At 36.0% G+C, this 17003-nt stretch overlaps 1 protein-coding gene across 4 annotated transcripts in view; it reads left to right on the top strand.

The window, feature by feature from the left end:
• Positions 1-333: 333 nt before the first annotated feature.
• LOC132108081 (rho GTPase-activating protein 32-like) overlaps positions 334-17003 on the top strand; it is a 29287-nt gene continuing 12617 nt past the window's right edge. The window contains exons 1-7 of one of the 4 annotated variants that reach the window (XM_059514584.1): positions 334-687; positions 3529-3725; positions 6401-6488; positions 6580-6674; positions 6767-6851; positions 15317-15403; positions 16254-16391. In XM_059514584.1, the coding sequence (XP_059370567.1) occupies positions 3637-3725; positions 6401-6488; positions 6580-6674; positions 6767-6851; positions 15317-15403; positions 16254-16391 (582 nt within the window). In that variant the 5' untranslated portion in view covers positions 334-687; positions 3529-3636. The other 3 variants (XM_059514583.1, XM_059514586.1, XM_059514585.1) reach the window with 3 other exon arrangements.

Here is a 17003-nt window from a genome sequence, read left to right on the forward strand (position 1 = left end):
GTCATGTACTCATCTTCCTGTTGTTCCAAACGAGTATAACTTACTTTTTCTTCTGTGAAACACGTAAGAAGGGTTTTGGAAGAATGAAGGAAAAAAGTTAATTCTCAATACATCATTTATGTTCCACAAAAGAAAGAAATACACAAGATTTGAAATGACATGCACTTTGTATATGATTTTATGTGTAACCCTTTATATGTAAATTATTTCAGAATTCTTTAAAATTATATTTCTCCATCAATATTTAATGTATCGACCACTGATCTTTATAAAATAGGCCTATGCTCTATTATAGATAAGTGGTATTAACACATTTTCCTGGAGGGAAGTATTTAGACCCACTGTACAATAATCTTGAACATTTAAAGTCTTCAATGTTCGTCAGTTTTGTCTCCAAATCTCAGGCGTTCTTTTATGGACAAGCAAGAGTTAAATGAATCCTACTGATGTGCACCTTGCTCCTGGCCACGCCCCAAACACACACGCAGTTCGTTTATCAGGTGATGCGCGAGAGCGAACTTTTACTGTGTCCTGCCTCGAGACCGAGCTCATTCATTTATTCACACGCGATGGAGGATGCTTTGCTTTGACTCTTTTTCACATTCATTCACAAAAATGGCTCTGTTCTAGAGGGAAACTACTGCTGGATTTGATTTGGGGAAGTAACGCTGATACAATCACAGACAGGTGAGTGACTCGTGTTGATAATTCCTCTGTTCGCTGGCGATTTAGGAAGCATCCGCGCTTGTAGCTATTACAATATTATATACATAAATAAACATTGCGTCTTTTTTTGCTAGTGGTCAAATAGCTGCGACGTTATAAATTCCTTCAATACATCCAATTTATTAACTTTCCGTGGTAAATAACAAGCTCCCTGAAACTGTTTAGCCCTAAATAAGAGACCCATACAACGAGTCTTCATTGTAGAAAAAAACTAAACTCTAAAGACCCTGTCCGGAAGTGCTAAAGTCACATGCTGTTGACTAGACACCAGTGCTCATTTTATTACAACCAGTCAAAAGCAAGATTTCAACATGATTATAGAATAAGGTTTACCTCTCCACCTCCTTAGTCACTAAACAATAAACCTCTGCATGTGCACGAATATTGTTTCCTGTTTGTAAACATTCCACGTCAGAATTCCAGGATCCAAGACTGATCGATTTCAAGACAGTCTGTCGCTTAGCAACCACATCACTGTACAGGTTCCAGACAGTCCCTTACACAAAATTGATTAAAAAATGATAATATTAAAAATACAATACAATTATACAATAAATATAATCTATATATAATAATATATACACTCACACATACAAGTTACAATAAATAATAATACTAATTATTAAAATATGCTAATCAATTATTATTAATAATTATATTTAATTTAAAATAATATTTAAAATACATTTAAAATCCCATTTTTAAAGTATTTTCAGACATTCCAACCCTGTTATATTCTGTTGTGAATCAAATAATACAGACCACAAACAGCTGTTCATATTTTTAGATAACTGAATTCCAAAGCGTCCTCTTGCAGTCTGTTGAAAAGAGATAAATCGTCACAAAGGCTGTGTAAATTGGTTTGGATTAGTCACCAGAGCTACTGTGTGCTTATGTAGTGAAGGTAAAGTGAACTCTGTCAGGTGCTTGCTTGCTCAAACGGAGCTGTCTTTCCTGTCGGGGAGGGTTCATTCTGCTGAGTCAACATCAAGCTTCTCCCTGTCAGCACTTCTGATAGTAGGGCTGGAGTGGGACAGGATTATTTTGTGGTTTCTATCTCGTTACTCTATCAGAACCAACAGATCCTAAATTCTGTGCATGTCAGTCGTGGTTCAACTGTCACCGTGGGTGTGTCTCAGTATTCCGGGACTCCTTTTGTTTATATTCTTCACATTTGAATTATTGATGGCGTAGCGTATAGTTGTGTAAGTCTCATATAAGTCCTGTATTCATCACGGTCATGCATCACTGAACATTCACTGTGATTAATATTGATTATTTATGGCAATAAAAAGTAATTAGTTTACCACATGCAGACATAACAGACTTTATTTGTTTAAATTGAAATAGCCTTTGACACTGTTTTGGCAATATAATGTAAACAAATAAATCCACCATACATAATATTTATTTGTTTACATATATTTGTGTTGCAATATTATGGTAATAAAAATAAGAAATCCACAATATCACATAAACTTTACTTATCTATTCATTCATTTATTTATTTTTTAAATGAATGCAGCATTTGATGCTGTTTTGGCAATATAAAGTAAGTAAATAAATCCACCATGTTCATGCATAACATTTATTTTGGTAAATTTAACATGTATACATTTATGCATATTGTGATATACATAAAGTTGTTATGGCAATGTAAAGTAATTAAATGTACCATTTACATACATAACAACATAATATACATAATATAAATTTATATATTGGAATAAATGGTAATATTTTATAACAGCTTCACTGATAAACTATTGACAAATAATGCTTAGCAGATCATTAAATATATATTCACATAGCTAGAAATATGAGATAATGTGCTTGTTAATGTTTACTAATATACTTATTAAACATTATCTTATGATTAACAGATAATTAATGGAAATTGAAATGCTTACAAATGTCATTACATTTTCAATTCATACAATCATGCACTTTTTAAAAATCTTCAAAATGATTGTTACAGATGGTTTGCAATGAGTAAAAGCTTCATTAATTAGTAACAAATATTACATATTGCTTAATAGATCAGTAGTTAATGCTTTCAAATGTCATTAAACTTCATTAGTACCTTGATGAGCAGTCATCTCAATTACAAAAGCTGTTCCATAAATGACCTGAATTCATCCTATTTACACATCCTTACAAATCACTTTTTAATTATTTGTTTATATTTTTGCCATACCCAATCTAATTTTGGAACTAATCATGAATTGTATTTTTTTTTTTTTTTATTATAAATGTTTACTAATCATTTGGTACCTTTATGGACACTGGACTTTCAGCTGTTGTAACAACATTTGTGTAAAGGGTGGTTAGTTAAGTTTATCTAAATGCTTGCTAAAGACATAACACATATTATTAGTGGTGCAAAACCTTTTTTAATTGCCTCAACACTTATAGTAGTTCTGTATTTCATTCATTATTTGTGTCTCCCAAAAATGTGTATAATACACATGCTTTAAGACCTGGTGTCCTCTACAGTGGACATGTATGAAATTGATGTCCAGTTTCATAACAGAAGGTCATATTTTGATTTAAAGTTCAAAGAGAGTGAGCGGTCATGGTGAAACATCCAGTCATTTGTTATCTCTAAAAAAAAGCCCTGATTGTGCTCTGTACGGGACATCCAGACTTAAAACTGTGACATGTAACGTCTCAGAGTAATCGCTAAAACATAACCTCCTCTACAGAGGACAAAACTCCGTAGCTGTCAGTCAGGAGGTTAAACGGGGAAAACAATGCATTTTTCATAAATTCCATGTTTATTTCTTTTTCAATTATGTGAAGATATTTCTGCCACAGGCCTTCGTCCTTTGCCGAGGTTGGAGGTTTATGTTGAAGTCCGGTCTCCTCCCTCCCCTCACAGACGGGCAGCTGTTGCAGTGACTCAGTATCATGGAGGCGTGCAGCGGGACTGCAGCAGCGACATACAGCAGAGCTCCAACACCTCTGAGAGACGCATGCAGTCATGATCCCTGTGAAGGGTGAGTAACAGCCTGCGTACTTCACCTCTCAGTGTGCTTTGGCTGCTGTGGTGCTCGATGATGGTTAGATATGCCGTATAGCGTGTGTCTGCCTGTATGTGCTTCTCTTGCAAGCTTAGATGAGGCATTTTCTTTACATTCGACTGAATCTCTGCATAATCAGGTGCAGTGCATGGTTTTTGCACACACAGGCATTTTGTGTGTCATGTGACCAGTCATCTTATTCTATTTCTGAGACGGCATATTTCAGCAGCACTGCATGCAGCAGATGTGAATTTGTCCCCTGAGGAGTAAATTATAGTGGAGATTTGTGTGCAACTGGTGCCCTACAGAGATGATAACAAGGAAAGAGTTAATTAATGAACGTGTTGTACATCCCCAAGGAAGCAGGCATGGTTTAACGTAATAGTCAGTGACATCTTTTATGCTATCTGTTAATTCATTCATTATGTAATTCATACAAACAAAATAACAGGGTGATAACTGTTCTGATATCGTAATAAAATATAAGTCTGATAAATTAAAATAAAATAAGTCTTGAAAGGAAATTCTTGAAATTAAGTACTACATTAAGTACTGTAATTGTTTTTTTAATTATATATACCATATATATTTGACCCCCCCCAGATTAAAATCATGCTATGCAACCAGTATGTCAAAAAAAAAAAAAACACACACACAAAAAAAAAAACAATAAAAAGACCATTGCAGACCTTCGTCAAGTAAAAATATCAATAAAGTAAAAAAGCACATAATTTGGCATTTTTAAGGCAATGTTAGTTTTTTATATTAATAAATTAATCATTTATGATATAAATAAAACAAAAAATGTTCCTTTTTTTAAACTATTGATTAAGATTACATATATTAAAATTATTACTTTTTACTTAATGATTTTATAACATGACATTTTAGTCATTCAGTGTAATATTTTTTCAGAAACATATTAAATGGTAAATGGACTGCATTTATATAGCGCTTTCAACAGACCACATGGCCATCCAAAGCGCTTTACAATTTGCCTCACATTCACCCATTCATACACTCATTCACACACCGACTGCGGTGTCTGCCATTCAAGGCGCCATCCAGCTCGTCGGGAGCAGCTGGGGGTTAGGTGTCTTGCTCAAGGACACCTCGACACTTGGTCAGGTGGAGCCCGGGATCGAACCACCAACCTTCCGGTTTGTAGACAACCTACATGAACCACTGAGCCACTGCCGTCCCGGATAATTAAAATTAAATTATAAATATCCTACATTTTCTTTTCTTTTCTTTTCTTTTCTTTTCTTTTCTTTTCTTTTCTTTTCTTTTCATAAAGAATATCCAAATATCCTGTTCATTGGATGACATGAGCAGCAGTTTTTCAGTCATGATAATTGCAATTATAATTTTGATCAAAATGATTAGCAGTTTAACCATTATAGTGTGCAGCATGACTAAATCTGACTAAAATGTCAACAATTTTAATTGACTAAACAGTAGACCAAAAACATTGTCTAAATATTGACTAAATATGATACAAACTACTTCATTTTGAACACTCTCATTAATCATTGACCCATAGTTAGTTATTTAGAACTCATTTATGTTGCACCTGTGACTTTAAAATGGCAGTCATTTTTGCCACTTTTTTCCATGAACAGGATCAGGCATTATCGGTCAATCTCACAGAGTGATGTTCTGGAACAAAATCACTGATTCTCTTTTGTCTACTGAATGAATCGTCTACACTCCAGCCTTTTATTCCCATTCTAAAGGCTTCCTAATCCTTAAAGCTGTTCCAGCTCACCTTTCCTTACCCCAGTAGTGCATCATATTTCAAGTTACACTTCAGCCCTGTTCTTTGTTATTTAGGGTGGATTCATTTGTGTCTGACTGAGTGACTGATTGAAGCGATATCCTTGTGTATAGCAAAACATACAATAGTGTGCTTTTTACTGCCACTAATCTGATCTTCTATAACGTCTCCTTGTTTCGACCCTTTCGGCCATGTTCTTAGCTGCAGGGTGAACTGGGTAATGCTCTGGACAATTTCTGAAATGGACAGATCATTTCATGATGTGATGTGAAATAGGAGATTTTACTTTTGGAGACTAGAAAGGAATGTAACTTTTGAGTATAATTAGTTATGATTGGCTTATAAAGAGTTATTTTCACACATAATAGGTTTGTGTAATGTTTAACTACCACACATCTTCAGCTTTACTAACTGATTAAATACATTATATAAGGTTCAATACCTTCATTAACAAATCTGGTTTTGTAATTTTCCTATATACAAGATCCTAACAGACACTGAAAATGCACTGGGACCGGTATGTGTTACAAGATCGCAAATAAGGGCAGAAGTCATTTTTTGGCCTGTTCCCTGTTGTTAGCTTTAGAAGACCCTTTAAGGAGTTTTTTAAGAAGTTGACGACCCGTGGTCACTAACTGATTTCATTGGTTGGAAAAGAGCAGCTTGAACTTTTTGCAAAACCTCTTATTTTGTGTTCTACAGAAGAGTGGAACAGGTCCGAAACATTTTTGGGTGAACTATTCCTTTAAAACAATCCTAGCTCATTTCATTGGTGTAATTGCTTTGTGCGATGCAATGCAATGCAGGGGTATGTATGTATGTCATAGCATCAGCTTATTTCAACATACCCCTCTCTGATTCTCTTTTCTTTAAGGCCCCACCCAGAGGAGGATGAGGGGGAGGAAGATAGGAGCTTGCAGCCAGCAGAGACTGCAGGCTGGGAGGACGCCATTGCTGTTATGGTGCGTGTGCTGGCTTTATGTATGTCACGCTTCATTCATTTAGAGTTCTGGGTAATCGTTTGTTTACATGTGTGTGTGCTCGTATATGCAGGCACGAGGAGTGCCGATGGTCCCTGAACTGCCTGTCGAATCTTCTCTGCGCTCATGTGCCAGCACGGCCAGCATGAAGGTCAAGAACGTCAAAAAGTAGGTGTTTATATGTTCAAGGGAAGAGTTCTTGGTTTTGTCTCTTCCAGACCCATAGAGCAGAATACTGATGAGCTCTTTTTGTTTTGCAGACTGTCCCTCACCAAAGGCCATTTTCCCAGGCTGGCAGAATGTGCCCACTTCCACTATGATCACGTTGACTTTGGCTCTGTGCAGGTGAGGGTTTTATGGTAAATGCAGTCCTGCTGAAGGCCATGATCACTCAGGGTTGACGGGAATGTGTTAATTAGGCCCTTGGCTGTGGTCCTGGTTTCACTGGTGGCAGATTATCCATCATGTTGAAATTAGGGCTGTGAGTTTAAGTTACAAGTAATACACATTGGTCTCTGTCAAGTTACATGCTAGACTGCGGAAAACATCTTGGCTAGCTGTTTGGATTTCAACGGCATTGTTCCTCTCCAAGCTGTTATATGTCATACAAATATCTTTAAAGGATTGGTTCACCCAGATAGCAAAATTATGTCATTAATAACTTACCCTCATGTTGTTCCAAACCCGTAAGACCTCCTTTCATCTTCGGAACACAGTTTAAGATATTTTAGATTTAGTCCGAGAGCTCTCAGTCCCTCCATTGAAGCTGTGTGTACGGTATACTGTCCATGTCCAGAAAGGTAAGAAAAACATCATCAAAGTAGTCCATGTGACATCAGAGGGTCAGTTAGAATTTTTTGAAGCATCGAAAATAAATTTTGGTCCAAAAATAGCAAAAACTACGACTTTATTCAGCATTGTCTTCTCTTCCATGTCTGTTGTGAGAGAGAGTTCAAAACAAAGCAGTCTGGATATCCGGTTCGCGAACGAATCATTCGATGTAACCGGATCTTTTTGAATCAGTTCAACAAATCAAACTGAATCGTTTTAATCGGTTCGCGTCTCCAAAAGGCATTAATCCACAAATTACTCGGCTCGGTGTTCTCTCTTCAGTTCTCTCTTCACAGCAGTTCAGTCAGTGTACTGTTTGAGTAAATGAATTACTCCGGGATATTGGTTTGTTTGAACTCAGAGGGAGTGTTAGCCACATTAAAAAAGTTAACAGCTTAAGTCATTTGTGGATTAATGCGTATTAGAGATGCGAACAGTTTAAAACGATTCAGTTCGATTTGGTGAACTGGTTCAAAAAGATCCGGTTACATCGAACGATTCGTTCGCGAACCGGATATCCTGCTTTGTTTTGAACTGTCTCTCACAACAGGTACGGAAGAGAAGACAATGCTGAATAAAGTAGTCGTTTTTGCTATTTTTGGACCAAAATGTATTTTCGATGCTTCAAAAAATTCTAACTGACCTTCTGATGTCACATGGACTACTTTGATGATATTTTTCTTACCTTTCTGGACATGGACAGTATACCGTACACACAGCTTCAATGGAAGGACTGAGAGCTCTCAGACTAAATCTAAAATATCTTAAACTGTGTTCCAAAGATAAACGGAGGTCTTACGGGTTTGGAACAACATGAGGGTAAGTTATTAATGACATAATTTTGCTATCTGGGTGAACTAACCCTTTAACATTTACATTGTCCATTTCATCAGATAATGCCAATATTTGTAAACCGTTGACTTGATTTGATCGTTGACTTGACCGTTGACCAGATTTTGTTGTTATGCTGATGGGTTCCAGCAGAGAGCAGTAAATACCACTGAGCCCCTTCTCAGTCGTTGCTGTGTGTACAGTATACTGTTCTGAGAACCGAGGGTGTTGGTTTCGATGCATCATGAACATAGTATGGCATCATAACTGAGGAACAGGAAGTTTGCTCTCCCATACTACAGCTCTGTGCTCTGCGCCTCCATCATCTTGTGCATTTCAGCTCTCAAGGTCACACAGAATCCTGTTCTGTTAGATCACATTCAGTCTTTTGAGCACGTCACACTGACACACTGTGAGGGGGGGCTGGAGGAGTGCTGAGGCCAGATACTCTCCTGCTCGAAACTTGGCAGTTAAATAAGAAATTTGATGTTTCATGAGGAATGTCCTTTAGTTCTATTTCTCTTTTGTTGCTTTCAAAGCTCATGAGCACATTTCAGCAGCTGAAGGATACTATATCACTAAATGCGTAACAGATAACAGTAGTTTCATGCCATGGTGCCTTTTGTCTGTCCGGTGTAGATAAAAAAATAAATAAAAAAACATATGCAGTATGAACACAAGATAGGAAGTACAATTGAAGAATTATTTTAATAACACATACAGTTTTGTCTGTATTTTTTATTTTACTATGAATCCCTTTTTTGTTGTTTAAAATTTTACATTTGAAAATACATTTTGATTTTATTTATTTATTTTTTGTGGTGGATTTATGTAAACATGAATGTGTGTTTTAGGGGTAATAATACAGTTAACTAAAATTACAACCACAACCATAAACTTGTTACTTAAAATAGAATGAATGCTAACTGAAATAAAATTGATATTTTATTTTATTTTGTTATTTTATTTCCGATAGTTTCCAATGCAACATTTCTCATTTTCATTTAGTTGTAAATAACTAAAACTAAACCTAAAAATAAAAATGAATAAAACTACTTGGAAAAAACTAAGTAATTATTATAAAAACACACAACTAAATTAAACTAAAATGTCAAACAGAAAATTCTAATAAAAGCAGAAATTCTACAAATAAAATTAAATTACAAATATGAACAAAAACTATAATAGTATGATACTTAAAATAACGTGTGCTTTTTTGTGCAAATAAAAAATAAATGAAATGTGAGACAGAAGCTTATTTCCCCTCTGGTCATTTGCTCTGATATCACACCACACAGAAACTCTTATTTTAGGTTTCAGTAATGTTAAATTCAAACTGTATAAGCATTTATTTGGTGAAACATGAATATCTATCCTAAACCAAGTACAATACTTGTTTGCAGCTGACTCTGGTTCCATATTTTGAATACAATGCCTTAAATACATTTTGAATTGGGGTGGTGTTAGCGCAGTGGATAAGACGCATGCCTGTGGTGTGGGAGACCTGGGTTCGAATCCACTGTGAACCGCCAGTGTGTCCCTGAGCAAGACACTTAATCCCTAGTTGCTCCCGAGGCGTGCGACCTCTGACATATATAGCAATTGTAAGTCGCTTTGGATAAAAGCGTCAGCTAAATGAGTAAATGTAATGTAAATGAATTGTAGTTTATGTATCTGAATACTGTTTTATACCACTGTAGAATAACCTTGTCTGTGTTTAGTCCAAGAATAGGGTATTGAGTTAACATCCCTTCTGTGGCGTCTTTATGTAGACCTTTGTTGCATTCCCAGAGGTGGTGTGCATGCTCCACATTCCTCGGCTCAGGTTTACAGAGGAGCTTTCAGGATCCCTGCCTCCTCCCTATAGTGCAGAGAGAGATGGAGACGGACGAAGAACTGGGCCAAATTCAGTGATGCTGTAATGAGCTTTCACTGATCTGAGAACAGTCACCTTCGTCTCTATATGAGCAGCTGGTTGGAGCATTGATTAAGTCTGTGTGTTTTCCACTATAAATCGTCTCGGACGGAAGGGAGTCTTGATCTTGAAATACTGATATTCAAGGTTGACCAACATCATGGTTTTGTAGTGAAACTTCAAGGCATCATGTCAGTTTTACTGAAAACTCAAGATCAAGAAGTCTTGTAGAATATGATATAGATGGATCTGGATTCAGGATTTATGCTTATGAAGTAGGTCAGCGCTGGATTATGATTTATCATATATTTGAGTCTGATTAACTTTGCTTTCTAAGACTTTGGGCTCATCCCATAGACATACAGTAGGAATAAACCTGGTATGCGTCTTTAAGAGAAGATGCATGACGTGAGTGAATTGCTGACAACCCTTGTGTAATTTATGGCACTGTAGATTAGCCTTGGAGAAAAGGTCAACTCATGAACACTGGGTTACTCTTTCTAGCTTTTATGTAATTTGAGGAATTCCCTTGTGGATTATTGTTACTGAAAAAGCTTTTGCTGCAATTTATTATACAAGCGGAATTTTAATCCACAGGTTGTGTGACATAAAGCTGTGGCCGTTGACCTTTGGTGTCTGCGTTTTACCCATTTTCATTAACCGTTGCAAAAACCAGACCAGGTGCTATAATCTTAAATGCGCTTATGTCTTTTATTCAATATTACAACAAGTTTAGAGGTGATCTGGGATTTTCATAGATTCAGCTAAAGGAAAAAATTTGGCATGCTTTTTCCGGAAGAATTTTCCAAACCAGTGGTTAGACAGAGTTTGTCATGGTAAAGTTACAAAGTGGCATTTTCTCCACAGCATTCACTGTTTTGAGGTTATCTGTTCTGTATGTGAGTGTACTTCTTGAAGTTGTCAAAATAATATACTCCATTTCAAATGTATAGTCTTTCTCTTCTGGGAATATGAACCAAAAATATTGATGACTCATGGGAAGTTCCTAGTTGCGAAATCATAATTACAGTGTGAGTTTAAGTGGTTTTGGTCAGAAAAACATGGGCTCATTGGGCAGTTTGTATTTCTCATTTAAGTTTATCACATTCAGACAATGACAGGAAGTATTTAAGCACTATTAAATCAAAACTGCAATTTGTATTATTTTGTTTTTAATATTTTTAAATTAATATTTGTATTAATATTTGTATCTTTTTTATATTTACATATATATACAGTATACACACTCACACACACACACACACACACACATATGTGTGTATACATATGCACGTATGTATATATGTATATATTTATGTATTTATGTATGTATGTGTGTGTATATATCAGTGGCGTCCAGTGGTGTTTTAAAATGGAGAGGCATTATATAATAATAATAATAATAATTAATATAATACAGGTCCATCTCAATAAATTAGAATGGTTTGGTGACAGAAACTGCAGTCTGTGTGCACTGGATTTAATAAACAAGTTTCACAATTTGAGTTGAATAAATAAATTAACTTTTCCACGACATTCTAATTTATTGAGATGCACCTGTGTGTGTGTGTGTGTGTGTGTGTGTGTATATATATATATATAGATAGCTTCAGACATGACCTCCGTCAAGCGCTGATGCCGTACCCTGTGTGAATGTTTTTTTAAAGGACATTTTTTTTTTATATACTATGTCCCGTCTTAATTTCTTGTTTCAGAAATATGTCAAAAAAAAGAAAAAGATCTCTGGTGCTTGTCCAGTCATTTAATGGGGTCTTTAAATGTCATTGAAATGAAATGTTGAAAGGGAAATGTGAAATGGAAATGTTTTTATTATTGAGTTATCAAATAAATTTTTCATAAACAAAAACATCATCAGAGAGTGAGCCTGTACAAAAAGAGGTCTATGATATTGGAAATTGTAATAATTTGGTGTAGAATTATTAGTTAAGCGTAATAATGATAATAATAATAATAATAATAATAACTAGATATGTACGTTTTGACACTAAGCTAATCACTGTTAGCATGTGACTGTTCACTGCTAGCATGTGTAGCATATTGGAAGTCTTGTTTGCTAACATGAGTCAAAAGAGCCAAGCGCCATATCTTTACGAGATATAGGTTTTGCTAAATGGTTGCTTGGGTACTCTTTTTGGTTGCTAGGGAGTGGCTTGGCAGCTGCCAATTATGACATTCCAGAGGCTGCTTGTCAGTTTGTATGATATAAACCAACCCCCAATGCCACAAGTCAAAAGAGGCCACTTACTTGTCTCTACTATGTTCTGTTCCACTGATATACCTCTCACCTTTTTAATGGGCTGGTTGCTAAGGTGCTGTAACTGGTCGCTAGGGCATGGCTAGGAAGTTGAAATGTCACCATTTATTGTCTGCTTGCTAGTCCGAGTGAAATGAGCCCAGCCCACCCCCAAATATCTACAATATTCTGATGCAGAGATATGATTTTAGTTACTTTTGTAAAATAAGCAATTTTGGTAATATTTTGGGGTAACCATTAGATGCCTGATGTTAAAATCCCAAAACCACTTTAAACACTGCTGCACTAAACTCCAAACAACATCAGAGATCGATGCACATGTCCTCCTGTTCTGAGGTCGGTATTTGAGAGCGCAGCTCTGTTCTGCATGGATTCAGAGGGAGGACCAACATCCAGCGCAGGGAGGGGCTAAGATGGTGGAGCGAGACGGGGCTCCATTTCTATATTTGTCCTCTTCCTCAGTTCTAATTAGACACAGCATCATGCACATCCCTCTACTGCAGGAGATGAAGACGGGAAAAGGTCCGTGTCTCAGACAGGACGTGTTTTGACTGCAGCGCATAACTGATTTTTATTCTGCTGTGAATCAGGCCGTTTGTTTTTGATGAGCTGGGCTGTCTGAGCACAGGCTGCTGGTCTGTGGGTGTGTGTGTGACGGGTTACTGCGTCTGCGTGCAGCAGCCATGCAGAACATCAGCAGAGAGGCTTAATAAGGAAAGGCTCATGTGCAAGACTATAGGGAACTATCAGGTTGGATCTTTCAGAATCGGCCTGTGCATGTCGATAAGACGAGACCGAAGGCGTATCAGTGAGTATCCATCCTATTTCATTAAGAGAGGAATAATTATATGGAAATGGTTGGCTGCTTTGTCATGTGGTTCTGCTGCCATACAGTGTAGTGTCAAAAACAAACAAAAAAATGTATATATACTACACTACATATTTTGTGTGATGTTCTGTAGTTGCAATATTAGTCTTTTTCCCTGCAATACTTTAGAAATTGTGTAAGAGACTTTTTTCTTCTTCTAGATTTGAAATAGATTTTTTATTTTTGTCATCATATTACGTTTAATTTTTCTTACCTCGTTGACAAGTTTGATTTACTAGATTGTCACATTATTTTTACAACAAAAATAAACTAGATTTAAGATATAATCTCTGAAAATGAGCCTTAATTTTTTACACTGTTTTGCATTTCAAGTAAATCTACTTTAGGTTTATTTAATTTGTACTTATTTCTACTGGAAAATAAAACAGAAAATGTATTTAAAAATTATCGTTTTGCAATTTTTGTGTTTTGTAACCAGATTTATTGATCCACGTTTTAAATTCAAGCAGATGTATTAGGATGTAGGAATATATTAATGTTGACATTATTTTAATGGACTTGTGTCCAGTAATTTGGGTGAAAGATGTTGATTTTTGTATTACTCTACTGAACTTCAGAGCTTAAGTAGGCCATTAAAGCTTGTCTTTTTCTGTTAGTTCTATCTATAAATAATCAATGCTTTCATTTGTTTAATGCATCTTTGAAGTGGCTCAGCATTTTCTATCAATTAAAGGGATGCAGTTCTTGTCTTTGATGTGGAGGCTGATGTGTGTGTGTGTTGAATGATGCATGGGGAATCTGCATTACTGAGATGATGCAGAGAAGTAAATTACTGCAGACACTACAAAGGAGTTTGCCTTACTGGATGTTTAATTTGCAGATCGAATCCCCTGAATCACATCAGTTTTTGGGCTAATGGGTTGGCTTGCATTTGCAGGGACAAGTAGATGTTGTGATGTTTTATAGAGGAGGAACATATAATGTTGGGCTCAGCCAGCAGCTGTGGAAACTTCTGAGCACTGGAACTGCTACACTAGTGTTTTGGGAATTTTCCCTGACACTTTTGAGGGCTGGTGTACCTGCAGCTGTTTCTTCTTTCTGTGGTGTATAGATGTCTTGTTGTCTATGGGTCAGTCATCAGGGCCTGCTGTTTTAGCAGCCTTTAAAAATCCATTGTCATGTTTAAGCTGTGCTACAACTGCTTTCCCAGCAGCAGGAGTGTGTCAGCATTTCTCTCATTCTCTCTCTGGAGCTGATGACCTTTCATCAAGCTTTTTATTTGCCATCATTCATTTTAATGCTTTTATAGCATGTTTCAGCTATAAGAAGTCAATTTCTTCTACTTATTTCACATTTCTGTCTTGGCCTTGAATGTTTTACACAATCTTTGCATTTTGCTGAAAGTTTTTCAGCGCAGGCTAAATTTTGGATTTGAAGTGGTTAAAGAAGACAATGTTATTATTATTATTATTTTTTCTTTTTACTTTAGTATATTTGTTTTTCATTTCAGATTTTTTTTTTTTACATTTAAATGCCATTATAGAGTAGCCCAAAAGATATTTTAAAACTTTTGATTGAAAATTCATGTTTGAATTTTGTATATATAGCATATAAATGTTGGTACAGTTTTTCTCACAACTGACTTACTCTTCTGTTTGCAATGACCAACATCTCTTGAGGTGATTTAATAGTTGCATGAAATCACTGATGCCTGAAATGCTTTTTTTAAACTACATTTTAAGAAATATCTATTATTTATCATTAGAAACCCAAGCTGCCTTTTATAAAATATTTAGCTGTGTTGCTTAAATGTTAAAAGTCAACATTAGATCAGCATTAATAAACAAAAGCAAACAGAGAATAAGCCGAAATGATAATTTTATAGCCATGATAATATTTTGGTTAGTTTTTAATTTTGAAAAAGATGTGCACAATTTTGCAATTTTAAACTTTTGATGCCACATGGAGCACTGTGATGTGTGGTTTATATGTAACAATGTTTATTGCTTTTATTGTCTCCCTTTGACATTATATTGTTTATTTGTTGTTGCATATATTATAGGCGTATATATAATAGGAGAATGAAAGGATAGTGAAAATTCAGACTTGCTTTCTGTTTCTCTCCACAGCTGTCTTTATCTGAGGATCAGAACGACTTCACACACAATGGCCTGGACTCAAAGGAGTCAGTGTATCTGGTCCAGATCTGTTGCCAGGTAAGCTTGTTTCACAGAGTAATTTTCACATAGAACCTCTGTAGCCCTTTCTGTGTGACAGAGCAGAAGAAATATCATCCCAGCATCACTGATTTGTTATGGCAACTGAGTACAAGCTAAGCCTTGGAAAAATGGTGAAGTTATAAAAAGACCTTTAAGAGCTTCAGATCAAACAGGCCGGCCAACCGCATGCAGTTTGGACAGCAATTTATCTGTTTCATGGAATGTTTCCGGGTTTAGGAAAAGACAGGATTTTAAAAGAGGATTTTGAGGCCAAGATGAAGACAAAACGTAAAATATAAATACTCTTGGTCCTGCTTTTCTTACTAAAACAATGGGGCTCTGTGAGGGTTTTTACAGTCGTCCACAGAACTTCTAAAAATATGAATTAAAAGGCAGTTTCTGTGCTTATAAGAGCTGAAAGGATTTAGAAGAGTCCCGCTGTGCTGTTTCTGAACCATTTATTCCACCACTGGAGCAAATCTCATTGTTTTACAGTTATATGAAATCTACAAACCACAGACATAAGCTACTGAATTCAGCATCCTTAACCAAACTCCGGGTGTTATGATGCTACCATGCAATGAAAGAAATGTATAAAACAAAAGAGAGATTATGATTCTGCTATAGGCTACCACTGAGACTTCAGTGGACATATCCAAGTAAATGTTGTTTACATATTGAAGCAAAAATGCATAGAAAAACCATGAAATTTTACATTATTTATTCTATTTCGATATATTTTATAATGTAATTTATTACAGCGATGGCAGAGCTTTTTAATAAGAATTACTTTATTAAGAATGACTGATCTTCTACATTCACTCTCATTGCTTTTCATGTGTCTTAGGGTAATAAGTGGACAGTGAGGCGTACATACGGAGAGTTTCGTGTTCTTGACAAGCATCTCCACCTCTGTATCTATGATAGAAGATTCTCTCAGCTTCCTGAGCTGCCCCGATTAGACATCCTGAAGGACAAACCCGAGGTTGGTTCACCACACACACATATATTGACTGTCTACATGTATCCTTGGTGAAGGCAATCCCAGTGCAGTGAAAATTCATTAAATGCGCTGCACACATCTGAATATTTGGGTTGAACTGTTCCGTAAACAGTGTTGTAAATACAACTTAACCACTGATTTCTAGTTGTATCCTCATGTGGAAGGCCGGACAAAGTAGTTTCGCTTTCACAACGAAATGCATGGTGTCTCCACAACCTGGCGCTGATGGATAGAGAAAGGAAAAAATTAAATGGCATCATATGACCCCTTTAAGTAGTACTCAAATTGCATAATTTGCAACACTTCATGGGAGTTCATTTGGTGCAATGTGCTTATTTAGATTCTCTGACTGGTGGAGATTTCCTTGCAGAATCATGGGTAATGTAGTTTTTCCACCATGTGTTATTAAACATGATTGAAATAATGCAGGCTGATGGCTTCAACAAAAGCATATACCATCGATTAACAACTCCAAAGCTCACAGTAGGTCTGTCTTTAAAAGATTATTGTCAAAAATCACTTTCCCTATGAAGAAAATAAATGTAATTTTTTACTTCTGGATAGAGCTGAAACAATGAATCGATTTAATCGATT

This window comes from Carassius carassius, chromosome 28 (genome assembly GCF_963082965.1).
Source record: "Carassius carassius chromosome 28, fCarCar2.1, whole genome shotgun sequence".
Taxonomy (NCBI): domain Eukaryota; kingdom Metazoa; phylum Chordata; class Actinopteri; order Cypriniformes; family Cyprinidae; genus Carassius; species Carassius carassius.